This window comes from Geotrypetes seraphini, chromosome 4 (genome assembly GCF_902459505.1).
Source record: "Geotrypetes seraphini chromosome 4, aGeoSer1.1, whole genome shotgun sequence".
In the NCBI taxonomy this organism is placed as follows: domain Eukaryota; kingdom Metazoa; phylum Chordata; class Amphibia; order Gymnophiona; family Dermophiidae; genus Geotrypetes; species Geotrypetes seraphini.
The window spans coordinates 175,135,052-175,162,948 of NC_047087.1; the positions used below are offsets into that span (position 1 = coordinate 175,135,052).

The 27,897-nt window shown below is 44.4% G+C and overlaps 1 protein-coding gene across 8 annotated transcripts in view; it reads right to left on the minus strand.

Moving 5' to 3' along the window:
* HYDIN (HYDIN axonemal central pair apparatus protein) overlaps positions 1 to 27,897 on the minus strand; it is a 1,718,235-nt gene that overhangs the window by 1,394,883 nt on the left and 295,455 nt on the right. For all 8 annotated transcript variants that reach the window (XM_033943280.1, XM_033943278.1, XM_033943277.1 and 5 more), the window contains 2 exons: positions 2,381 to 2,604; positions 230 to 297 (listed from right to left, as the gene is read on the minus strand). In XM_033943280.1, coding sequence (XP_033799171.1) covers positions 230 to 297; positions 2,381 to 2,604 — 292 coding nt within the window. The remainder of the gene's footprint in view (positions 1 to 229; positions 298 to 2,380; positions 2,605 to 27,897) is intronic.

The following is a 27,897-nucleotide window of genomic DNA, read 5'->3' on the forward strand; positions in this document are numbered from 1 at the left end:
AACCTACTGGTCCCGGAATATAGTGAGATTGTACAAGAACTTTATTTTAGTGTTATTATTATTAACTTTGTACATTATCTTCTGTCCTTACACATGTAAAATTGTCATGCCGTTAAAATGATCTAAATCTGGATAAGGAATTATCCATAAAGAAACATGCTTCTTAACTAAAGCTTTCACTTTTATCAACTAATCTTCTGAAATACTATCACATTGAGTTCATACTCACCAAAAGAAATGTCACCAAAATGTAGAGCTGGTGTACTGAAATGGAATGTTGGTCCAATGACACAGCCCCTAGAAAAAAGAAAAGTAAGAAAAATGAAACAACATATATATCAGTATTTACTTTTAAACAATTTTTATTATCATCAACATGAAAGATTCAATAACAACAATTCACACAATAACTGATATCTATACAGTGGTAACAATCCAAATAAAACCCCCCTCCCCAACCCCCAATATAGCCAATTCATCAGCGGATTCCACCAAAGCGGAGACTTTAACTGTATTACAAACACAATCCCTCCAATCGATCACCACTCAACCAAATCATCCTGTGCTTAATACCCTTCCCCTCCCCCCCACCTTTCCTCACCTCTCTTTAGCAACTCTTCAAAATCTACCAAAGTCCCCTCTTTTGTCATCATATGCTCTATTTTCCAGACTTCCTGTCTTTCCCAATTCAGAAATGCTATGTTATCATTCCCTGGTAGAAAAAGGATATGTCCTCAGCGGTATTTCATCTGTGACATGGGGGTTCCCATCTAGATTTTTAATCATTCATCTCCATGCCTCCACCAAGGATATGAGAAGACACTGCTTAGGTACTCTGTGGGTTCCCTCTAAGTGAATGACCAGTCTGACACTGAGGCCCTGATTCTGTATAGGACACCTGGGAGAGGTGTCCTATACAGAATCGGACCTACACTAACCCTGATTCTGTAACCGTCGTCCATGTTACAGACGCCGGTTAGAGAATGGGGTTAGAGTAGAGGCGGCCGCTACACTTATCGCTGCAAGGGATAAGTATAGCAACCGCTTGTCCGATCGCCGGCAGAAGGGTGCTGAACCCCTCCTGCCGGAAAGCCGCCCCTGCTCCCCAAAACTGTAGATCGCCGGTAAGAGGGTGCCGAACCCCTCCTGCCAGAACCCCCCCAAACTCCCAATCACCGGCAGGAGGGTGCCCAACCCCCTCCTGCTGGAAAGCTGCCCCCACCCCCCAAAACTGTAGATCGCCGGCAGGAGGGTGCCGAACCGCTCCTGCCGGAACCCTCCAAACTCCCAATCGGCAGCCAGGAAGGTGCCCAAACCCTCCTGCCGGAAAGCCGGACCTCTTCCGGACCCCCCCATGCTAACAACCTCCCCCCCCCGATGATTCCCCTAACTTCCCCCCCAACTAACCTTTAAATGTTGGCCGGCTGGACAGGTCTTGCTGCCGTCCAACCGACAGGTCCGCCTCGTCGAAATGAGACAGGCCTGCCCCTTCCCGGCCCATCCCCGCTAAGTCTGTCTGATTGGCCCAGGCTCTAGAAGCCTGGACCAATCAGGCCTTAGGCATAGCCATAGCGGGTCCGCCCATCCCCACTAACCCTAAGGTGTGATTGGCCAAGGCTCATAGGCACCTGGGTCAATCAGGCCTTAAGATTAGTGGGGATGGGCGGACCCGCTATGCCTAAGGCCTGATTGGTCCAGGCTTCTACAGCCTGGGCCAATCAGGCCTTAGACTTAGCAGGGATGGGCCGGGAAGAGGCGGGCCTGTCTCATTTCGATGAGGTGGGCCTGTTGGCTGGACGGCAGCAGACCCGTCCAGCCGGCCAACATTTAAAGGTTAGCTGGGGGGGAGGTTAGGGGAGTCATGGGGGGGAGGTCATTAGCATGAGGGGTCCGGAGGGGGTCCGACTTTCTGGCAGGAGGGGTTGAGCACCCTCCTGCCGGTGATTAGGAGTTTGGGGGGTTCCGGCAGGAAGGGTTTGGCACCCTCCTGCCGGCGATCTACAATTTTGGGGGGCAGGGGCAGCTTTCCAGCAGGAGGGGTTCAGCACCCTCCTGCCGGCGATCGGACAGGTGGTCGCTATACTTATCCCTTGCCGTGATAAGTGTAGCGGCCGCCTCTACTCTAACCCGATTCTCTAACCGGCGTCTGTAACATGGACGCCGGTTACAGAATCGGGGTTAGTGTAGGCCCGGTTCTGTATAGGACACCTCTCCCGGGCATCCTATACAGAATCAGGGCCTAAATGGTTAAGTGCCTCTGAACATGACCAGTGAACCCCAAACAGATGATTTAACAGGCAAGGAGTCATTTCTGGCTGGTTAAATTGCATTAAATATCAACCCTAATTAGAATCTATCTATGTGTCTATCTGTGTCTTACTTAATGGTTAAATTGACAGGTTCAGGTGATCCATCCACATTGAACATGAATACTTCTGTGAAATCTCCTAGTTTAGATGTGCTGAAAGTGATCTCGATAACTTGATGACCATCTGGTAAAATAATTCCTTCACTGGGGTTAAACAGGAAACCAGATCCCAATGCAGTTGAAGGTGGAATAAGGGTAAAGATAGCATCAATATACCCTTTATTTGACAGAACAGCCTACAAAAATGAAAAGATTTAGAATATTACGATTTTTATTTTACATAATTATCTAGAACCTGCATATTCTATAGCAAATTTTGTCAAATCATACTACGGTACCCATGCTTTGTAAAACTATGCTCACCATACCATGTTTGTCATATAATGTTTTACCATGCTTTATTAACTATGTTTTGCCTTCCCTGTTAGACAATGTTTGCCATGCTACCTCCCACCATACTATGTCTGAGAGTGTGCTGCAGGGTTTGGAGTTGCAGCATTAGCACCCTGAGGTTATCGGCTCTGACACACACTGCTCCTTGTGACCCTGAACAGGTCACTTGGTCCCCCAATACCCCAGGTATTTTAGATACAGTGGCACAGTAACGGGGGCAGTCCGTCCTGGGTGCCATTTTGGTGAGAACACTGGCATCCCTCCTCCTTTCTGCCCCCCACTCATTCCCACTCCTCCCCTTACCGCGCGTGCGCCTTCACTTCCCCCATCGTACTTCTATCTTTTCACAGGCACGAGCAGCAACTCCAAACTGTTGCTCGCGCAAGTACCAGCTCTCCCTCTGTCACTTCATGTCCTGCACCTAGGAAATTATGTCAGAGGGAGAGTCAATGCCAACGTGGGAGGTGAGCTGGTGATTGCTGCTCTTGCTGGGGAGGTTAAAAGAGGTACAGGGTAGGGAAGGGGTGGGGGAGAAAAGGGCAGGGAAGGGGCGCCACTGCCCCGAGTGCCTTTCACCCTCACTACGCCACTGATTAGACAGATTGGGAGCCCATTGGGACAGACAGGGAAAAATGCTTGAATATTTGAATAAATTCATGTAAACTGTTCTGAGCTCCCCTGGGTGAACAGTATAGAAAATTGAATAAATAAATAAATATTCTATAGCAAATGAAAATAGTCATTCATGGTACACAAATTTTACTGGTAGATTACCAACATGACCTTTATCAAATACAAAGAAAGCTAATTCAAAAGTTATTATTTACTGAGGGGTGTAGCAATCATTGGGCAAGCCCAGGAAAAAAACACGATAAACCTCATGTTTCTCAATTCCATCAGCTCAATCATTGGCAGATTATTTCTCAGAAAAAATTTCAAAAATTAGATCATCTCTTCAGTATTCAGCTCACTTAAACACTGCCATTCCATCTTTCCCAAATCACATATCATTCGGCATATTGTGCTCGAAGTGTTTTCGGTTTAGGATTCCTTCACTAATGGAGATACAACAAATCATTAACACTTTGAAAATTACAGACAAGATCCAAGATGGCCGCATGCTAGGTTGAATCCCAGGAGGGTATTTTCATCTATGACAGACTCCGGAAGAGCTTTCCAGTTTTCTACCACTCTCTGGGTGAAGAAGAACTTCCTTACGTTTGTACGGAATCTATCCCCTTTCAACTTTAGAGAGTGCCCTCTCGTTCTCCCTACCTTGGAGAGGGTGAACAACCTGTCCTTATCTACTAAGTCTATCCCCTTCAATACCTTGAATGTTTCAATCATGTCCCCTCTCAATTTCCTCTGTTCGAGGGAGAAGAGGCCCAATTTCTTTAATCTTTCGCTGTACGGCAGTTCCTCCAACCCCTTAACCATCTTAGTCGTTTTTCTCTGGACCCTTTCGAGTAGTACCGTATCCTTCTTCATGTATGGCGACCAGTGCTGTACGGCGACCAGTGCTGTACGCAGTACTCCAGGTGAGGGCGCATCATGGCCCGGTACAGCGGTATGATAACCTTCTCCGATCTGTTCGTGATCCCCTTCTTTATCATTTCTAACATTCTGTTCGCCCTTTTCACCGCCGCCGCACATTGCGCGGCTGGCTTCATTGACTTGTCGATCAGAACTCCTAAGTCCCTTTCCTGGGAGGTCTCTCCAAGTACCCCGGACATAATGCATTCGTACATGAGATTTTTGTTACCGACATGCATCATAAGAACATAAGAACATAAGAAGTTGCCTCTGCTGAGTCAGACCAGAGGTCCATCGCGCCCAGCAGTCCGCACCCGCGGCGGCCCATCAGGCCCATGACCTGTACGGTGATCATCTGAACCCTTAAATCCCCTTGGTCTCTATCTAAACTCTCTCTATATCCCATCTCTACCTCTATCTGTATCCCTCAATACCCCTATCTTTCAGGAATTTATCTAATCCTTCTTTAAAACCCTGGAGTGTACTCTGTCCTATCACAGCCTCTGGCAGTGTGTTCCATGTGTCCACCACCCTCTGAGTGAAAAAGAACTTCCTAGCATTGGTTCTAAACCTGTCCCCTTTTAGCTTCTCCGAGTGCCCCCTTGTACTTGTGGGCCCCATTAGTCTGAAGAATCTATTTCTGTCTACCTTCTCGATACCTCTCATGATCTTGATCTGAAAATTTTATGACCTCACACTTCGTCCCCCGTTTCCAGGTCGTTTATAAACACATTGAACAGCAGCGGTCCGAGCACAGACCCCTGTGGAACACCGCTCGTGACACTCCGCCAGCCTGAGTATTGTCCCTTCACCCCAACCCTTTGTTTTCTGCCTGCCAACCAGTGTTTAATCCATCTGTATATATCCATTTATCCACGTTGAACCTCATCTGCCATGTCGATGCCCATTCCTCGAGCCTGATTATGTCACGATGCAGATCTTCGCAATCCCCCTGCTTCTTCATTACTCTGAATAGCTTCGTATCGTCTGCAAATTTAATCATCTCACTCATTGTACCTATGTCCAGATCGTTTATAAAGATATTGAAGAGCACAGGTCCAAGCACTGAGCCCTGCGGCACCCCACTAGTGACATTCTTCCAGTCCGAGTATTGCCCATTTACCCCCTCTATTTCCTATGCTCCAGCCAGTTTTTAATCCACGTGAGTGTTTCACCCTCGATTCCATGGCTCGTAATTTTCCGAAGTAGTCGTTCATGCGGAACTTTGTCGAACACCTTCTGAAAGTCCAGATATACAATGTCGACCAGGTCTCCCTTGTCTATCTGCCTGTTTACTTTAAAGACTGCTCTTCAAAGTATTGTTTAATGGTACTTCCTCTAAGTCTAAAACTTTCTCTAATGATTTCGGGATCCCTCAAGATTCCATTCTTTCCCCTATGCAGTTCAATATTTTCCTTGCACCACTTATCACATTAGGACAATCCATTGGGTTCTCAATCTTCGCTTACGCAGATGATATCCAACTTGCTCACCCTGTCAGTCTTGATGATCCTAATGATATCTTACCCATTAATCAGAAATTGGAACAAGTTAGCAACTGGCTAAGCTCAAATATGCTCGCCCACAACATTATTTTTTTTTTTTTTTAATCTTTATTCATTTTTAAACCTTCAACAAGTAATTTAAATATACATTCATATATACTTTAATAACACTTATTAATCATACATATAGTGAATCATAATAGAATTCCTCCCTACCCCCTCCCTGCCATATAACATTTTTGTTTCAGAAAAAACTAAAATTTACACCCACCCTCCCCCCACCCTTCAATAATAAAGGGGAAAAAATAAATTATTAACTATAAGCAATCCTTACAATAATTTGTTAATGGCTCCCAAACATCAATAAATTTTTTATATCGTCCCTGCTGAATAGCTAATATTCTCTCCATTTTAAAAATAAGGCACAATGAATTCCACCAGAAATTATAACTTAGTCTATCATAATTTTTCCAATTTCTCGTAATTTGTTGAATGGCAACTCCTGTCATTATGAGTAAAAGTTTATTTTTTTAGAAGATATTTGACTCTTTTTCCTCATTGATGTGCCAAATAGTATCGTATCATATGAAAGCGCTACCAGATTCTCAAGTAAATTATTTACTTAACTCCAAATAGATTTCCAAAAATTATGCATTAGAGGACAAAAAATTAATAAATGATCCAATTTACCAGTTTCAAGATGACAGTGCCAGCATCTATTAGACTTAGAACCATTTAATTTTTGTAAACGCACCAGGGTCCATAATGCTCTATACCAGTGTTCTTCAACCTTTTTACACCTATGGACTGGCGGGAAAAAAAAATTATTTTGTAGACTGGCAAACTACTAGGACTTAAATTTAAAAACCCCGTTTCTGCTCCACTTCCGCAAGCTCGGTCCTCGCAAACCATCTGATCCCATCCGTACAAGCTTCAGTTATGATTTTATACTGAATGTATTTTATTAAAGTATAAAAAGAAACAATATTCTGTACAATTGTCATTTTATAAATACAAATAATACAGAGCAAGGATCAACAAACCCCTCTCTCCCCTCCCCTCCACTATCAAGAAAACTGAAAAAGCCAAATTATTACAGAATGCTACATAGAAATATCATGCTAACAGAATACCTCAGTCACACATAGCAGGAAAAGGGTTAGGGGAGTGCAACTAGGGTAACTGCCCCCCTGGTCAGAGAGAGCCCTAAGCCACTGCCTGGACTATGCAGTCCCCAGTTATGTCTCACACCAGCTCTAGCAGGATATATATTTCAAATCTGATATAGTCTAATCACAAAATAGAAATAAAATTATTTGTTTCTACCTTTTGTTGTCTCTGGTTTCTGCTTTCATCTTCTTTTCACTCTCTTCCTTCCAGCGTCTGCCCTCTCTGTCTCTTCAATCCAGCATCTGCCCCTTTCATCTACTGTCTGACCTCTCCCCCTTCCATATGGCATTTGTCTTCTTTCTATGCCCCTCTCCCCTTTCCATCCAGCCTATGCTCTCTTCATTTTTATCTCTCCTACACCAGATCTAGCATCTTTGTCTCTCTCAATTTCTCTGCTGACCCCCCTTCTCATCTCATTCCTGTCTCTCTCCCCTTCCCCTCCTCTAATCTCCCTGCCAGCTGTTTCCTTCTTTCTTCTCCCTTCCCTCCTCCCCCTGTTCAGCAGTAACTCTCTTCTCTTCCCTTTCCCTCCTCCCCTCCCAGCAGCATCTCTCCTTCTCCCTCTCCAGGTCCACTAGCATCTGTCCTTTTTTTCCCTTGCCCAGCAGCTTCCCAGACTCCTTTCCCTCCTCCCCTCCCAGCAGCATCTCTTCTTATCCCTCTCCAGGTCCAGTAGCAGCTGTCCTTTTATTCCCTTGCCCAGCAGTTTCCCAGACTCCTTTCCCTCCTCCCCTCCCAGCAGCATCTCTCCTTATCCCTCTCCAGGTCCAGTAGCAGCTGTCCCTTTTTTTTACCATGCCCAGCAGCTTCCCAGCCTCTAACAGTGGCTTTCTCCCCTCCCAACAACTCTCCTTATCTGCCAGCACAGCGATTCAGGAAGGCAGCCTCGGGTCCTTTGTTGGGTCGCACCGCCTCTGAGGAAAGCGGAAGTTGCATCATCAGAGGCGGCCGCGATTCAGCAAAAGCCCCAAGGCTGCCTTCCTGAATCGCTGCGCTGGTAAGTAAGAAGAGTCGCTGGGAGGGGAGAAAGCACACTGTTGGAGGCTCCCCATGATCTCTTCGGCCCTGCACGGACTACAGCTCGTCGATCTTGCCGGTCCTGCGCGGACTGGCAGGAAATTGGAGATGTTGATCTCGCTGGTCCTGCGCGAACTGCAGGAATTTTCTGCGGACCGACACCGGTCCACGGACCAGCGGTTGAAGAACAGTGCTCTATACAACAAAAAAATACTAAATTTGTTTCATAGATGCTGACAATGTACATCTCATCCTCCAAGACCAAATTTGTGGCCATTGAGATGCAGTAATTTGATGCTTAATCTCAATGCTCCAAATGTCCCAAAGACCAGTTCTTGGTTTTTTTATTCATAAATCCAGATATTCATTTATACCACTGAGCAGCCTGGTGACCCAGAAAGTCCACCTGAAAACCTAAGAAAGGCAGGCTGTACTTATCACTAAAATTTTTCCATTCAGGGAACCCTACCTGAATGGCATGCTTCAATTGCAACCATTTATAATTTTGTGATTTATTAAGATCATATTTGCGCTGCAATTGTAAAAAAATCAAGCAACTTACCATTAGAAATAATATCATCTAAAGTAAAACTAAAGTTATGATCTTTCCGGTTAAGGAAGGCCTTACTCTATCCTGCCCCATAAGTCTAAAATCTGTTTCTATCCAGACAGGAACCACCATGTTTGATCGAGGAGTTGATTTGAGAGATTGACTGTGACTTCACATCCTGAGGCAGCTTATAATTAGCGAAACATTGGCCACAATCAATGTGTGGTGTCTTTCTGTTTATTCAATAGAATTTGGCTTTTCAAATCATTTTCAGATCATAGGGGTCCTGATACAAGGCAGAGTATATCCCACTTGCATTGCACAAGGCTTTTCTCTATTGAAATATTATTAAGGAGATTTTTTATGCCAGTGACTTTATTACACCCTGTAAAAACTCCACCTGTTTTCAACCTGAGTTTCTCGGTTTGGTGGAGGGGGGGATCTGAGGCTTTTTCCTCCTCTTAATAATTTTCACAGAAGAAGCGTTGCTGATGTGCGAATTGTGGGTTTTTCTGCCTTGTTCTGAAACTCTATGCCTGTGGAATGTTTAGTACTTCTCTTTGTGGACTCTGCTGATCTTTCATGAGTAGTTGTGCTGTGCTGTAAACCAGGTCGAAAGTGTAGTGAGATTCTATCCAGACAGTCACATCCATTATGCTTCTCAGTGTTATCTTAGACAGAAAATTTTCATTTCACAAACAAATAAGCTCTGTAGATAGAAAATGTTTCTATCGTCTCCGTATGATAAGATCCCTCACCACATTACTAGATCAATTGTCGCTAAATATTCTCATTCATTCCTTAGTCATTTCAAGTTTGGACTATGGCAATTCATTATACAAAGGAATTACAAAGAAAGAAATAAGACGTCTTCAAATCATCCAAAACAACGCTGCAAAAATTATTTCTAAAGAATATAAATATGATCATGTCACACCCCTTCTGATCAAAGCTCACTGGCTCCCCATTGAGAACCGAATCACTTACAAAATTATGCTACTGACCTTTAAAACAAAAATTGCCGGACAATCAAAATTAATCAACAGACTATTGATCCCTCACACCACCCATCGTACTTTACGCTCCTCAAATCAAAACTTACTGTTTATCCCATCACTAACAACCTGTTTTACAAAGCTGCACTATGGGCTTCGGGGCTGTTACCACGCAGCAGCCGCTAGTGCGGCTTTATTAAATAGGCCCTAAGATACATTAACACTATGCGTACTAGCATTTTCTCTGTTACAGCACCTACAATCTGGAATTCGGCACCAAATCACATAAGACAGTGGTCTCAAACTCAAACCCTTTGCAGGGCCACATTTTGGATTTGTAGGTACTTGGAGGGCCGCAGGAAAAAATAGTTAATGTCTTATTAAAGAAATGACAACTTTGCATGATCCAAAATGTGGATTATCTGAAATTAGTTTATAAATCTTTCCTTAATTGCTTCTGATAATTTCAGCTATACACAGCAGAAAGTGAAAAACATGCAGAAAGTGAAAAACTATCAAAGTATCAACTGCAAGAGACAAGATTTTGGACCAACTATTTTGAGGCCCTCGGTATTATAAAGAATGATTGATTCTTTATGGAAAACTTGTGTCTTAAGTGTCCTCCAGCACCGGAAACACGCACAAGCTGCACTGCCTCCAGTGGTTACCTTACGTTCTGGAACGTTGCCCGCCTCACTGCTGTAACCTCATGCAAGCGCTTTCCTGCGTCTGCACCCAATTGTGAGGTGGAGTGGAGAGGACAATCGCGTACAGACACAGGAAAGCGCTTGCATGAGGTTACAGCAGCGAAGCGGGTAATATTCCAGGACACGACCGCCGGACACTTGAGGCACAGGTTTTCCATAAAGAGTCATTCTTTATAATACCGAGGGCCGGAGTCACGTGATGTGTTGAGCCGAGCAGGACGTCCCTAGCTCGAGCTCCTGGGCCCCACGATCCTTCCCGCCTCATCTACCCTGCAATCGGTCTTAGTTTTTCTTCTCGGGGCTGGAATTCGTGCATGGACCGGTTTGTACAGCTTACTAGCCCTGCCATGAGCGGACGGACCAAGCGCAATGACAAAAACAGGGAATCCCAGCCTCCTAAACCTGACACCAAGATGGCGACCGCGGACTCGGGTTCCGCGCCGCCTCTCTCCGAAGCGCATATTGAAGCCCTCTCCGCATCGGTGGTCCGCGCGCTGGATTCGCGCTTTGAGGGCCTGTCGGGGCAGCTGACATTGCTGGAATCCCTGCTAACAGAAACCACGCGGTGCACAGGGGAGCTCGAGTCGCGGGTAGTGCTCGTGGAGGAGGCACACACTTCTTCTGCTGCTGATCTGCTTTCCCTCAAAGACCTCGTGCAGCGGCAAGCCGAGAAACTTGAAGACCTGGAGAACCGGTCGCGCAGGGATAACATCAGGCTGATCGGCTTTCCAGAGTCTTTGCCTGACCCTCGCCTTCTGCCTACCCTTGAAGCCTGGCTAAATACTGAGTTTCCCTTGCAGGCAGGGATGGGGCCTATTCGATTGGATCGGGCTCACAGGTTGGGCTGGCGCTCGGAGGATCACACGCGCACCAGGGTCACGATTATGAAGGTTCACAACTCTGCACACAAGGCTGAGCTGATGAGGGCTTACAAGCAAAGGCGCAATACCCTGGCTTATGAGGGTTCTTCGATTCGGCTTTTTCAGGATTACTCCCCAGCTCTCCAGGAACGTCGGAGGCGCTTTTCCAGGGTGTGCTCGGCCTTGTTTGACCAAAAGCAGTGCTTCATGCTCCAGTATCCGGCACACCTGAAGATCTGGACCAGCACTAGATGGAGGAGCTATGCCACTGCAGAGGATGCTCAGGCCTTTTTGGATGCATTGCCGGCTAACCCGGGTCCATCCTCAGCGCCCTGATTTTACCTTGGGTGGGACGTGACTTTTATGGGGATCCCTTTTTGGAAAATTGCCCCTCAGCTTTAGCGCACCTGCCTTGAGTTGGTGGATTGTGGCTCTGCCTTCAATGTTTGACCTTTTTCACTCCCTGGCGTGGACGGTGTGGCTGTCTATTTAGGGGCCCTGCTTGCGCATACCTTCAGGGCTTGCCCTGGTGGTCCCTTCTTTGGAGCCCTGGTGACTCTTGTGTGCTGGGTTTCGTTTGGCCCTGAATCTATATCCTTGGGTCCTCCACTATGGGGCACTTGACAGGCTATTTGTGTGCTGGGCTCCCCGGGTATTGGCCTGTGCCTGGAGGACTTGCAGACTTCACGCTTGGAGTGGGTCGGGGTGTGTTTGCAGTCTGACGTTTGGGATGTCTGTCTGGACAGGGTGTGTGTGTGGTAGACTATTTAGCTTGATTGGTTTGGCGTGCATGATTCCCCCTCTTGCTTTTGGTTTTTCTTTGGGATGGCTTTGAGTGGGTCGCCTGGTGGGGGGGTTTGTGTGAGTTGAGGGATCGGATTGGTGCATGTATGTTTGATTTACTTGTTGTGCATGTGAACTGTAGCGCAGATGGGTGGGGTGGGGAGGTCTGGGGCCTAGGTTCCATTGGTTCGTGACTCCTTCTCTTAGTCCCGCTTCGGTGGGATAAGGGGTGTGATCTTGTTGGGAATTGGGATTTTGTTTTGGGGAGGGGTGGGTTGGGTTTCGGGAGGGGGGGTTGCTCTCACTGATGCTGGGGTTTTGTGTTTTGGGCTTGTGTTTCTTCTGGCTTTGTTTGCCACTTCTGGAGAGTTTAGGGTATTGTTATTCTTTCTCTCCTTCTTTAGTCTTTCTTTTTTGTCTGTCTGGGGTGCTACTTTTGGAGCTTCATTCTTTCCTTTTGTCTCCTGTCTTGGTGCACTGTGGTTCTAATGGTCCCGGGGGAGGCTGGGCTCCTGGGGTTTTCCTTTGGCGGATGTGTTTGTCGGTGAGGCATCCTCTAGCTCTCTTCTGGCAGCGGTAGGTTTACCCTTTCAGCTCACTTCTTGGAATATAGGGGGCATTACGTCCCCGATTAAGAGGTCTAAAATTTTGGCTGCACTTCACCGTCATCATGTGGATATTGCTTGCTTACAAGAAACTAGGCTCACGGATGAGGAACATCTTAAATTACGGCGTTCTTGGGTGGGGGAGGTTTATTTTGCATCTTCCCCTGGACGTCACTGTGGTGTGGCGGTGCTGTTTCGGAAATCTTCACCTCTCAGAGTGCAGGTCCTTGACAAATCTCCGGAGGGTCGTCATTTACTTTTACGAATATCGTTGGGAGATCGGAGTTATCTGTTATTGGTGGTATATGGCCCTAACTCGTCGGAAGCGGCATTTTTACGAGACTTGGTTACCCTTCACTCCCGCTACTCTGGTGATCCTTTGCTCTTGGTGGGTGATTTCAATTTGGTTAGCGACCCTGCATTAGACAAATCAGGGACTGCCCCCTCTCCTGTTGGGACCGGAGGATGCCTTCTTGCTGATCTTTGTGATACTATCTCTGTTGTGGATCCATGGCGCCTCTTGCATCCTGAGGTCCGGGACTACACCAATCTTTCTAGAGCCCACAACACCTGGTCTTGTATTGATTACATTTTTGTCTCTGTGGGTCTGTTCTCCTCAGTTTCGTCTGCGGAAATTGGCCCCTTGGCGGTTTCCGATCATGCTCCCATTTGGATTGATATTAATCTGGATCCGTCCTATGTTCGTTCTTCTTGGCGCTTTCCCTTTTATTTGGCTCAGGATTCGGAGTTTAAAACCTTTTTGGAGACTCAGTGGGATGACTATCTACACAATAATGCACAACACCACGATGATCCGGTTTTGTTTTGGGAGGCTGCCAAAACCGTGATCCGAGGTCACATTATTTCCTTTCTTTGTGCCAGGCACCGCCGTATCAATAGTAGTATCATCGCCCTACAATGTACCCTTGGCTAAGCTAAGCGGGCCTTTCAGGCTGCTCCCTCTCCAGCTACGCGAGAACATTATCTGTCTGCTCAGGCTACACTTAACTCGTTGTTCCACTCTCGCTCGATGAAATGGGCGGCCTTCCACAAACATCGATTTCACCGCTTTGGTAACCGACCGGGGCGCTTATTGGCCCGTCTTGTAGATGCTAGGCTGGGCCGTAAGCCGATCTTGACCCTTAAGACACCTGGGGGGGGGGGGGGGGTCGAGTGACGCACACGTCACAGGTGGCAGACATGCTTCTTGATTTTTTTACTCACCTTTATGCCGCACCGGATGAGATCTCTGGGGACCTCATTTCTGACTATTTACACTCGTCAGGCATGCCGCGCTTGGCTGAGGACGTAGCGACTCGCCTTAACGAGCCGCTCCAGGTGTTGGAATTACAGGTTGCCATCAAATCTCTTGGATCGGGTCGGGCTCCGGGTCCGGACGGGTTCTCTGGCGAGTTTTATCGTATTCTTTCACATCGTATCTGAGGGCCCTTACTTGACTACTACAATGCGGCGGTAACGAGGGGCTTCTTTCCACGCTATGCCAATGAGGCCTTGGTTACCTTGTTACTGAAACCAGGTAAGGCGGCTGATGACCCAGGGTCTTATCGCCCAATCTCCTTACTTAATGTTGATTTAAAATTGTTCTCTCGTCTTTTGGCCAACCGGCTTGCGCCTCTTCTTCCTTCTGTGATCCATGAAGACCAAGTGGGATTTGTTCAAGGTCGGCACTCAGTGCGTAATGTGCGCAAGGTCCTCTCTGCGCTGGCTCATTGCCAGGAATTGAACATTGACTCGCTGTTTGTTAGCCTGGACGCCTCTAAGGCCTTCGACAGTGTCAATTGGTCCTTCTTGTTTCCCACCCTTGAACACGTGGGGTTGGGGGTTTTTTATCTTAGTGCACTCTGTTCTTTATATTCCAATCCGAGGGCGTCTCTTTTGATCAATGGTACTCGCACAGATTCCTTTCCTATCCTTCGAGGAACTAGACAGGGCTGCCCCCTCTCTCCTCTACTTTTTCTGCTGTTTTTAGAACCTTTGCTTTGTACTTTGCGTAGTTTTGATGAGGTGAGGGGCCTTCAGGTCGCGAGTGAGTCTCTGAAGACGCTGGCTTTTGCGGACGATATGTTTTTGATCCTGACCAATCCTGAGGTATCTTTGCCTCTTGCGTTGGACCTTATCTCTGAATTTGGTTTTCACTCCTGCCTTTCCCTTAATCTTGATAAATCTAGTCCGGCGGTTCGTGCTTCTTGGCAGGGTTCCTTTCCTTTGCGCTGGGCGGAATCGGAGCTTCGCTATTTAGGCATTCGCATTCCTATGGATCTCGCACGCCTATACTCTCTAAATGTTGGCTCTTTGTTCTCTAGCTTTGGGACTCGGTTACAGTTGTGGCGGGGGCTTCCCCTTTCTTTGTTGGGTCGGGTGAGTCTGTATAATATGCTTGTTGTACCACAGTGGCTGTATGTCTTTCAGGTTCTTCCCCTGTACCTATCCCCACAGGACAAGAAGCGTCTTGCTCATATGGTACAACGGTTCCTTTGGTTGGGTAAGCGTGCTCGCCTCCCCTATAAGAGGGCGGCCTTACCTTGGTATAAGGGTGGTTTGGGGTTGTTGAATCTTCGTTTCTTAACTATTGCTAGTGGCATGCGCCATATTAATGATCTCTTTAGTGGCACCTCCACGTTTACTAACACTTCCTTGGAACTTTCATGCTTTACCTCTACTCACTTTAGCGCGTTTCTTCACTCTCCTTTGCTTTCTAAATGGGACTCTGCGCCCAGTGCGTTGTTGCATATCCCTCTTCGTAGGACCTGGCACTGGGTTTGCAGGTTTCACTCTCTTAGTCCTTTGGTCTCTCTATTTCTGCCTTTGCGCTATAATGCTTGTTTTCCTCCGGGGGTAGACAATGCTAGCTTTGTACATTGGGAAGCAAAGGGGATTTGTTTTTTGTTTCATTTGGTTGATGATGATGGGCGGATCAAACCATTTGCTGTGCTCTGCGAGGAATTTACTATACCTCGAGCAGATGTCTATGCCTATCTCCAGATTCGTCACTACATATCCTCATTGCCTCTTTCGCAGCTTTCGGCCCCTTGTCGAGAATTGTTGTTGGAGGCTTTTACCTTTGGCTCTCAACAACCTGTCCCCTTGAAATTTCACCACAGACATCTGAAGGACGAGTCCCCTATGCTTGATTGTCTCAGATTGCGGGATGCTTGGGTGGGAGATTTGAATGTAGAATTCTCTGATGAAGTAATTGTGAATGCTATTAAAAAGTTACCATTGTATAGTAAATATGCTGTTTTTGGGGAACAACATTACAAATTGACTCTTCGCTTGTACGTCTCTCCTCGGAGAGCTTCTCTGGCGGGGCTCTGCCAGACTGCGGACTGCCGACGCTGTGGTGCCCCGGAAGCTGGCCTTGGTCATATGTTGTGGTCTTGTCCAGCCATGCAGACCTTCTGGGATGCTGTTTTTCTTTTTGTTGAAGATATTTGGACCATTACAGTTCAGCGATCTGCCTTGGTATTATTTGGAGCCTCCCTCCACTTCCATCCTCGCAGGCCTGGGGCTTCCGCCTTTCTGCGTTGGATGGCAGTGATTGCTATCAGATGTATTTTGCTCAAGTGGATGGAAGCGGAGGCGCCTGATTATTCCCTTTGGCGTTGTCACATGATAACGTTGCTTTCCTGGGAACGGAGAGGAGTTCAAGACATCTCTTCTTTGCCCGGTCGAGCCTTCCAACGCATTTGGGAGCCTTTCTGGACCACGTTGTCTCCAGTGGCCCATAGCCGCATTTTGAACTGCTAGCCCCTTGATATGTTTTTGGTTTTTTTTGTTTTTATTTTTATTTATTTTGCATCAGTGAGAGTGGGTGGGGGGCAGGATGGGTCTTGGGGAAGGTTGGTGGGGTGGGTTTGTTGGTTTCTGGTGTGAAATTTTGAGCTGTCTTGTTGCTCTTTGCCTTGTCTTGGATTGTTGTTTTCTTACTGCTCAATAAATATATTTGACGATAATACCGAGGGCCTCAAAATAGTACCTGGCGGGCCGCATGTGGCCCCTGGGCCACGAGTTTGAGACCACTGACATAAGAGAAATTACATCCCTCGATAAATTTAAAAGCAGTTTAAAGGCCTTTCTTTTTAAAGATGCGTTCGATTTTGATAGTCCTTTTAAAGATGGTAATGGAAATCTAACCTCCTGGCAACATCCTGTTCACCATAGCATGTCTCATTGCAGTCAAAGCACTAAGCAAAATTTGCTTAACAACCTGGCACTCCAGAGCAGTGTACTGATGACAAGATGATACCTGACTTACTGAATTGCACAAGCCCAACAACTCAAGCCACAATAGAAGGAATGCAAGGCCCATCCTCAGTGATGAGCTCCATAGAGGGGGAAGAAGTTTCCAGCACTATGCTACAGTTTTACAATTTCTTATATGAAATCAAAATGGGCATTAAGGTTGTTCATATGGAATTGGCCCCTTTAGCGGCTGATTTGAGGGGTAAAATTGCAAAACTAGGAAATAGAATGGAAAAGGTGGAGAGTCACTTAGATGAACATGCAGAGGCCCTGATCAGCCTAGATGCACAAATACAGGAGAACAAACAAAAAGAGTCTTATATTATGGAAAACTTGAGGACTTAGAAAATCAAAGAGGCACTGCAACATATGACTGTGAAGTGGTGGTACAAAAATAGCCTCCATGCTACTCACCAAAGAGCAACACAAGATAACAGAAATGATGATTTTGCCTAAACCATTATATTTATTTGTGGTGCTGCCAATTGATATTCCAAAATCCTTTTTCGAAGACTTAACAAAGAAAGCTTTCAACAATGTGAGGAAAAAGAAATCACCAAGGGTGAAACGTGCGGTGTTATACCAACCCCGTTAATCCAGGGGTATGGGAATACCTCACTTTGCAAACTACCATAAGCCGCCCAATTGAAAATCACATCAGAGTGGCTTCAGAACTTTAATAAACCCTGATTGCATCTTGAACAGGCCCAGGTTAGCAACATACCATTATGTGCTTTACCATGAATGTGCTAGAGTCATGCACAAATATATGAAGGAACCACTGCAGACATAGATTTCAAGTTTCAAGTTTATTTAGTTTCTTTGATTACCTCGCATAGTCCAAATCCAATGCGATTTACACAAGTTCCAAAATTATGTAAAATATTAAGAACCAACAAACATAACATTCATTACTAAGGAGGGAAGAGGTTAACAACAATTAGCATAAATACAATTCTAAAAAAAAAAAAAAACTAAAAGTAAAAATAAAAATAGGGGAGGGTTAAGCCACAGAAGGTTGGGGAACAAATACCCGCTTGATTCTATTAGATCGTCTTCCTGAAACTATTATAGGCTATGACAAATCTACTGGAAAGAGTCCTTGAATAGCCAGCTCTTTAGGAGACTTTTAAACTTGCTAAGTGATTTTTCTTCTCTTATATTGAGTGGAAGTGAATTCCAAATTCGTGGAGCTGTGGCAGAAAAGATCATATCTCTTTCTTTTCTTACCAAAAGTTCCTGACATGTCTGTTATCCCTCCATAACATCAAGGACGTGTGATTCAAGATGCTAGGATACTGTCAGGTTGGCTACATGAACAGGATGCAAATTTTTCTGTCTTCTGGTTCTGGGTAAAGATGTACAAACAAGCTTTTTGTCTCAGGAGCCTGAGTAATTTTGGTTACTCCATCCTAATTTGATAGCAATTTGAGAGTTGCAGACTGATGGTGGACTATGTTCCATGGTATCATGTAGATATAAGGTTCCATTGTTAGCGTCTAATACTTGTATTACCTTTGTTTCTTGCAGAATTTTACAAGGCGACTTAACCTTTTCATTTTACAGTTACATATTTTTCTGTCAGAGACTTAGAAATCTAGAGAGATGGTTTGATACAGAATTATTAATGGTAAAGAGGGATTTAAGAAAACTGTAAAGACAATGGTTAAAATTAGGAACCCAAGAGCATAGAGATGTCTGGAGACAAAAATTGAAATATTATAAAAATTTGTCTAAGGAGAAACGAAAAAATTTCTATGCCCAAAAAATTGGTAATGTATCAATCAATAGTAGCAGCCTTTTTAAATTAGTTAATGATCTATATGACATAGATATTCACTGACACTTCTGAAAAATCTACTCTATCATCAAACAGTTTGGCCGACTTTTTCAATTCCAAAATACAAAAATTAAGATCTTCTTTAACCGTCCCTGCTAAGCCTCACTGGTGCTACTCTATCCTACAGGATTCTGATGTTCCCAGAGCCGATCTGAGTTAGAACAAGTTCACAGCTACTGACTGGCAAACATTTAGTAAATTATACAATAAGTATGCTAAATCTTACTATAGACTGGACACCTGCCCTCCAAATGTTATGAAAACTGCCTCAGTTAATTTTAAGGCTAAATTGCTGACTTGGATTGATTCTTTATTATCTTTAAGAAAATTTCCAGTGGAACAAGGTCATATTATGATTACACCAATTTAAAAAAATGCTAAAGAACCATCTAATATTGCATCTAATTTCAGACTTATTGCTAGCATCCCCTTGACCATCAAATTATTAGAGGGGGTGGTAAATGTTGAACTAACTATATACTTGGAAAAATATAAAATTCTATATGACAACCAGTCAGGTTTTCGATCAGGTTACAGTACCGAAACAGTCATAGCTTCATTAATTGATTATCTGCATTCTCTTTTCAGCAAAGAATCAAGTGCTATGATTTTGCAACTTGATCTGAGTAGTGCATTTGACTTGGTCGATCATATCATTCTCCTAGATTCCTTGGAATTCGTTGGAATCTCGGGTAATGTCCTGAATTGGTTCCGTGGGTTTCTGGGAAAAAGATCCTATCAGGTGTTTAAGGATGATACTCTCTCCCAGTGGCATACCAAGGGGAGGTGGGGAGGGGGGGGGCTGTCCGCCCTGGTTGCAAGCCATGAGGGGTGCTCCCGGCCTTGGAGTCATGGCCTGGGAACTTCCCTTCTCATGGTCCCTAAAGCAGGATCGGCAGTGCTGCCTCTTGCTGGCCAACGCTGCCGCTCCTGCTTTAGAAGGTGAGGGGGAAGGGTCAGTTGGGAAGTGCTGCAGTCTCCGGCTTCCCCCCTTTACCTGATTGCGGAAGAGAGCAGCCTGCAGAAAGAATCGCTGGTACTTTAGCGATCCTTGCAGGTTGCCACAGGCCTCAGGAGCTGTCATCCCTCTGCCGCGATCCTGCCTCTGACGTCAGAGGCGGGGCGGGACTGCAGCAGAAGGACGACAGCTCCTGAGGCCTATGGCAACCTGCAAGGATCGCTAAAGTACCTGTGATCCTTTCTGCAGGCTGCTCTCTGCCGCAATCGGGTAAAGGGAGGCGCGGGAGGCCAAAGGGGAACACACAGTCCTTCGGGGGGACGACAGACCTTTTGGGGGGAGGTAGAGTCCTTCAGGGGGGGTGCAGGCCTTCAGGGGTGGGGTATAGGCCTTCAGAAGGGTGCAGGCCTTCGGGGGACAGACCTTCGGGGGGAGGTATAGTCCTTCAGGGGGGTGCAGGCCTTCAAGGGTGTGGTGTAGACCTTCGGGGGGAGGTACAGTCCTTCAGGTGGGGGTGTAGGCCTTCAGGGGGACAGACCTTCGGGGGGAGGTACAATCCTTCGGGGGAGTTCAGGCCTTCAGGGGAGTGGTGTAGGTCTTCAGGGCGGGTGCAGGCCTTCAGGGGGGACAGACCTTCGGAGGGAGGTGCAGTCCTTCAGGGGGACAGACCTTCAGGGGAGGGGGTCCTGGTGTAGAAGTACACGGCGGGAGGGAGGGAAGGGGAGTTCAAAGATACGTGCATATGACAGACTTTTGGGGAAGAAATAATAGGTCTAAAAACAGAGGAGTGGGAGAGAGATGGTGGACAATGGGATTTAGGGAGGGAAGGAACAGAAAGAGAGAGAAGTTGGACACAAGGGATGGTGTGGAGGGGGGGGGGATAGAGATACTGGATAGGAGGATAGTTGGGAACAGAAAGGGAGAGATGGTGGACCCTGGGGTGGTGGGGAAGGAGGAAGAGATGCTGGATGAAAGGATAGTTGAGAAAAGGTGAATCTTTGAATGGAGATGAAAAAAGGGAAAGATTCCAGACTCCGGGGGAGGGAAGGGAAACGGAAGGGGGGGACAGAGATGGCAGATGGATGGTTAGCACGGAGAAAGAAGAAAGAAGGAGACCCTGGCAAGCAAGACAACCAGAACCTGGGAGCAACAAGATTTGAATATTGACCAGATAACAATAGGTAGAAAAAATAATTTTATTTTCTGTTTTGTGATTACAATATGTCAGATTTGAAACGTGTATCCTGCCAGAGCTGGTGTTAGACCGCAAACATGAGCTAGGATTTAACAGAGAGAGGAAAAGTCCTTTTTGTTTCTTTATTTTGTTTACACCACAACGTTAGTGTGGTTAGGAGAAGCCAAAGGGGGTGAAAAAGCTATAAAATAAACCCACCAGGATGTTTGAAAAAAAAAAAAAAAAGGGCAGGAAAATCGAATCGAATCAACAATTCAATAGGCTGAATCGAATCAAAATTTTTTTCCTGAATCCGGCAGCATTAGTTTGCGCTACTGTCTTAGACTTTAGGACCTGGGAATGGGGAGAAATGGCATCCTCAGTACTTTATAATGCAAGTGAAATGAGGATTTGGTCAGACTTTTGAAGGGTCTGCAGAAGAAATATATTGTTTAGGCCGGGGACATGAGACAGCAGGAAATGGGAACTTTTCTTCCTTCTATTTTTGTGAATTGCAAGGCTGAGGATGTCAAAGAGTTCAGTTAAAATATGTGCTTTATAAGAAAATATAATAATGTATTTTATAAAGTTTATAAGCATTGCTGGCCTATCCAGTGAGGTGTTCCTAGTGGTGGTGGTGGTGGCAGCGTGTCAATGTGTTGAGAGGAAGAGGTGGTCTGGGAAATTCTGCTGAGCAAACTCCGGGCCCATTTCCACCCCCCCAGTTAGTCCACTCCACTCAACTGGTTCACACACTGAGTGGGTCTTTGGGTGTTGTGCCTGGGTAGTTGTTTTGGCATCTCTTCCAGTGGTTTGTCAGTATTTCTTTATGGTCCAAGGAAGGAAACTTTGTTAACCTTAACATTGACCTTCAGAATATGTTTGCAACAGCGCTGCTTGTGTGGTATTAGGCTATGCAGTGATCGAAAGAAAAAAACAGACCTTTGCACATTTTTGCACTATATGGACAAAAAGAGAACACCTCACAAGGGGCCATATCAACCCAGAGGAATACTGGTCACAATATGATCTACAAGCGAAGATAGAAGAAGGAGTTGATTTCTATGATCACTGGATGAAAACTAGCACATCCATTTTAGAAAACATTGCCCCTAAACGAAATAGTAAAAGCTGCTCAAACAAATACAACAAATGGTTTGACATCGAACTCCTAACCATGAAACAATCAGTAAGACGATTAGAAAGAATCTGGAAAAAAACAGGAAAACTGTCAGACCGGAACAACTGGAGATCCAATATAAAACTCTACAAACAACAAATAAAAGAAGAACATAAAACTTTTTACTCAGCCAAAATCAACTCATCTAATACTAGCTCAAAAGGAGCCAATACAAAAGAACTGTTCAACATAGTTACAAATTTATTTGACACCACACACTACACTCAACCCATGCATAATACCAAACTACCATCAGCAAATGATCTAGCACAACATTTCGATTCAAAATCAAAAACCTAAGAAATAATTACCCGACAATTGTTGCACACGAACATCAATCAATGGATATACAAAGAAATGAAATGTAGGGATGGAGATCTGATAAGTTCTGATCCAGAACACAGGCAAGATCCGCACACAGGCAATTCGGAACCAGGCCAGACCAGCACTCTGATCTAGGCCCTGTGTACGAAGCTAGGCCCTGTGTGCAGATCGAGGCTCTGTATAGAAGTATGAATCCTTTCTCTTTCCCTCTTGACAAAGCAAGGAAAAAGGTTTGCACCTTGAGACAGAATGCTGAGGCATTCCCCCCTCCTCTTTTGTCACAAGACTCATGCCACATATTAACCTGACACAGGTTTACCCTTATCTTATCTCTTATCTTGTTTAAGCATCCCTTATATGAGCAACAATCAAACTTTGCTTGACTTAAGGCTAATCAAGAGAGCTTAAGGAGTATGCATTATAACCTTTGGGCTGTCACATGCTATAGTAAGATTTGAAGCTTATAAACTGTGTGGCAAAGGTATTTATTTGATATAATCCGGATTAATGGTTATAGTGTATATCAGAAGAATATCCAGATTGTAGTTTGCCTAAAAACTGACGCCTCAGCCCCACCACTCCACCGCAATATTTAGTTCGAAAGTTTTATGTGAGTGCCTCATCATTGGCTGTCAATTTTATAACATTTTTTAGATCATTAGCGTTTTCAACTATTATATTTTCTGTTTTTTTATTATTTATTTCCACCCTTCAGTGTGATAACTTCAAAAGACTTTAAGAAATTTCAAAACTCTTCAGTTTCTAAATATCATAATATGAAGTTTAAAAGTTTTCTTGTATACTTATCTCAGCATAAACCCAGGGAGTCAGACCCGACATGTTTCACAGAAATGTGTTTTATCAAGGGTCTCCCTGTAGGATATAAAGAGAAAGTTGTCACATACGATTGCATAACCTCTCCCTCCGATCTATAGTTAGTTTACAAATAGTCCTGTTTCAATGGTATACTCACCAAAGGTGCCGCTGCCATCCGACTCCACATTAATCATGAGAAAAAGATGGCGGCGGCGTCCCTGGAGTGAAATTTAAATACTCCCTCACTGTCATCCAAGTCTCCACCCCCCTCATTCTATTGGTCCCGACCGAATCATACCGTGCCCCACTCAATCTCAATGTTTAATCCGTGTGGTTCCACAGTATCCAAAGAAAAAATGTATCTTTGCTCAAATTCATTAAGTCTCGCAGTGTCTATCCGCCCGTCCCACCCTACTATTTTCTTGATGACCCGCCATCTCAACTCCGCCACAGCGTGGTTTAATCTTACCCAGTGTTCAACCAAAGGAGCATGCATAATCTTGTTTACAATTTGTGATTTGTGTTCTGTTAGCCTGGTCTTTATTTTCCTACTCGTGCGTCCCACATATATGAGATCGCACGGACATATTATAATATAAATTACCCCCTGGGAGTCACAATTTGTGATATGTTGAGCTTTCAGAGTAACCGGGCGTCCCGGGACCTGCCAGGATTCACCCTGGATGGCTGAGGGGCACCATTGACATCTTCCACATATGTCATGGTGTCCCTCCCCCCTCTCCCCCGGACGCGTTCCATATTTTTGAAAATTACATTGTTGACCTAATGTGTTACCCCGGGTATAGGCTATTCTAGGAAAAGAACTTAAAGATGTATAAGATTGAACTATAAACCAGTATTTTCTAAGTATTTTTACTACCGTTTTCACTGCTCTAGAGAACGGAAGAATACAGGTAAGATTATCATCTTCATTTTGAATGTTAGAGGACTCTTGTAGTAAAAGCTCTCTTTGCGCATATTTTCCCCTATAAAAGGCCTGCTTAATAGATCGTAATGGGTAGCCCCTATTGAGGAGGCGCTTCTCCAATTCCCGGGCTTGTTGTTTGTATTCATCTATAGTGGATGACACCCTGCGTAACCGCAGGAACTGCCCTATAGGTAAGTTAAATCGAAGTTTATAAGGATGGGAACTACTGAAGTGTAAAATTGTATTACGAGTAACTGATTTTCTATAAAGGGAAGTATTAATTTTATCCCCACATAGTTGTACCGTGATATCTAGAAAATCAATTTTCGTGCGGTGGCAGGTCATCGTGAACTTTATATTTGGATCAACTGAATTCAAAAATTCCACAAATAAATGTAAATCTTGTAAAGTGCTATGCCAGATGAAGAAAATGTCATCTAAAAATCTACCCCAAAAATCAATATATGGCATCCATGATGACGTATAGACCCAAGTTTCCTCGAATCTAGCCATATACAGGGCCGCTACAGAGGGGGCAAGAGTCGCCCCCATAGCCATTGACCATAGGGTCAATTATGAACAAGAAGCTGGACGTCAACTATCGGATGATCGAGCTTATAAATTGTTACAGGGTGACCCTACTATATCTTTAGGTGAAGAAATTCTTGACTTTTTGAATGATCATCGTGAGCGGGGCACAATTACTAGAAAAGAATATACTTTTTTGTTTGAAAAAAATCCGAAGACTCCAAGGATTTCATTTGTACCAAAAATCCATAAGAGTCTTGAAAACCCACCGGGGAGGCCCATTGTTAATACCCGGTCCTCTATTTTGGAACCTCTTTCCAAAATAGTTGATTTTTTCCTTAGGGAGGAAGTACCCAAGATAAAGTCATACATCAAGGATTCCTCCCATTTTTTGAGAAATTTGGATAAATTTCAAAACAACGTGACAGATATATATTTGGTGACTTTGGATGTCATTTCACTCTATACGCAGATCCCCCAGGAGGAAGCTCTCATAGTTATAAGAGAGTCCCTTCAGAGAAGAGAGACCCACCGTATTTCAACTGAATTCTTGATGCAGCTAGCTACGTGGGTCATCAAGAACAACTATTTTCAATATCGAGACATGTTCTACCAGCAAATACAGGGGGTGGCTATGGGGGCGACTCTTGCCCCCTCTGTAGCGGCCCTGTATATGGCTAGATTCGAGGAAACTTGGGTCTATACGTCATCATGGATGCCATATATTGATTTTTGGGGTAGATTTTTAGATGACATTTTCTTCATCTGGCATAGCACTTTACAAGATTTACATTTATTTGTGGAATTTTTGAATTCAGTTGATCCAAATATAAAGTTCACGATGACCTGCCACCGCACGAAAATTGATTTTCTAGATATCACGGTACAACTATGTGGGGATAAAATTAATACTTCCCTTTATAGAAAATCAGTTACTCGTAATACAATTTTACACTTCAGTAGTTTCCATCCTTATAAACTTCGATTTAACTTACCTATAGGGCAGTTCCTGCGGTTACGCAGGGTGTCATCCACTATAGATGAATACAAACAACAAGCCCGGGAATTGGAGAAGCGCCTCCTCAATAGGGGCTACCCGTTACGATCTATTAAGCAGGCCTTTTATAGGGGAAAATATGCGCAAAGAGAGCTTTTACTACAAGAGTCCTCTAACATTCAAAATGAAGATGATAATCTTACCTGTATTCTTCCGTTCTCTAGAGCAGTGAAAACGGTAGTAAAAATACTTAGAAAATACTGGTTTATAGTTCAATCTCATACATCTTTAAGTTCTTTTCCTAGAATAGCCTATACCCGGGGTAACACATTAGGTCAACAATGTAATTTTCAAAAATATGGAACGCGTCCGGGGGAGAGGGGGGAGGGACACCATGACATATGTGGAAGATGTCAATGGTGCCCCTCAGCCATCCAGGGTGAATCATGGCAGGTCCCGGGACGCCCGGTTACTCTGAAAGCTCAACATATCACAAATTGTGACTCCCAGGGGGTAATTTATATTATAATATGTCCGTGCGATCTCATATATGTGGGACGCACGAGTAGGAAAATAAAGACCAGGCTAACAGAACACAAATCACGAATTGTAAACAAGATTATGCATGCTCCTTTGGTTGAACACTGGGTAAGATTAAACCACGCTGTGGCGGAGTTGAGATGGCGGGTCATCAAGAAAATAGTAGGGTGGGACGGGCGGATAGACACTGCGAGACTTAATGAATTTGAGCAAAGATACATTTTTTCTTTGGATACTGTGGAACCACACGGATTAAACATTGAGATTGAGTGGGGCACGGTATGATTCGGTCGGGACCAATAGAATGAGGGGGGTGGAGACTTGGATGACAGTGAGGGAGTATTTAAATTTCACTCCAGGGACGCCACCGCCATCTTTTTCTCATGATTAATGTGGAGTCGGATGGCAGCGGCACCTTTGGTGAGTATACCATTGAAACAGGACTATTTGTAAACTAACTATAGATCGGAGGGAGAGGTTATGCAATCGTATGTGACAACTTTCTCTTTATATCCTACAGGGAGACCCTTGATAAAACACATTTCTGTGAAACATGTCGGGTCTGACTCCCTGGGTTTATGCTGAGTTAAGTATACAAGAAAACTTTTAAACTTCATATTATGATATTTAGAAACTGAAGAGTTTTGAAATTTCTTAAAGTCTTTTGAAGTTATCACACTGAAGGGTGGAAATAAATAATAAAAAAACAGAAAATATAATAGTTGAAAACGCTAATGATCTAAAAAATGTTATAAAATTGACAGCCAATGATGAGGCACTCACATAAAACTTCCCGCTTTTCGAACTAAATATTGCGGTGGAGTGGTGGGGCTGAGGCGTCAGTTTTTAGGCAAACTACAATCTGGATATTCTTCTGATATATAGTAAGATTTGAGACATATCAGAAATGTACACATTGGGAATCACTTTATTGTAACTGTTATTATGTATTCATATGTCACCTGAGATAGTAGCTTTGAGAAGCACATGAAATAGGTAAATAAGTTACCTTGATCTAATCCTCACTGTAAATGCATTATGAAATTATAACCTTGTAGAGCTTTAGCTAAGTAATTAATGGAGCTATGATTCTCAATAAAAGGGGGAGAGACCATTCTTTTGAAGCGCCTCCATCCCGATTCTAAGACTGCGTGTGTGTGTTTCCTTTGTGGCATTCCTACAATGAAATACTAGCGGACATGATCTGGAGTTCCTTCTACAATTTAGAATGGAACAACTACATCAAGTTATACAACAAATACTCTAAATCATACTGTATCCTGGACTCATGTCCCCCAGAAATTATGAAAGCAGCTCCATCAGACTTTAAACTATCTCTATTGAATTATCTAACCAATTAACCTAAACAATGGAAAATTCCTCACTAATAATGGTCATATTATAATAACCCCAATCCCAAAAAATCATAAAGAATCATCAACATCAATAACCCTATAGACCAGTAGCATCTATTCCATTTATAGTAAAAATCATGGAAGGATTGGTACACACCCAACTGATGGAATATCTCGACCAATTCTCTCTTCTGCACGAAACTCAATCTGGTTTTAGGCCTCTGTTTAGCACTGAGACAGTAATTGCGGTTATCCTAGACAATTTTCGTCACTCGTTTAGTAAGGGCCTCAACGCCCTAATCATGCAATTTGACATTAGCTCTACCTTTGACTTGGTGAACCAAGGTAAGCTGTTACACTGCCTAGACGCAATTGGAATCAGAGGAAAGGTACTGAACTGGTTTCGAGGTTTCCTTATATCACGCACCTACCAAGTCCGTTTTAATCACGATCTCTCTGACACATGGAACAATCCAGCTGGCGTGCCACAGGGATCACCATTATCCCC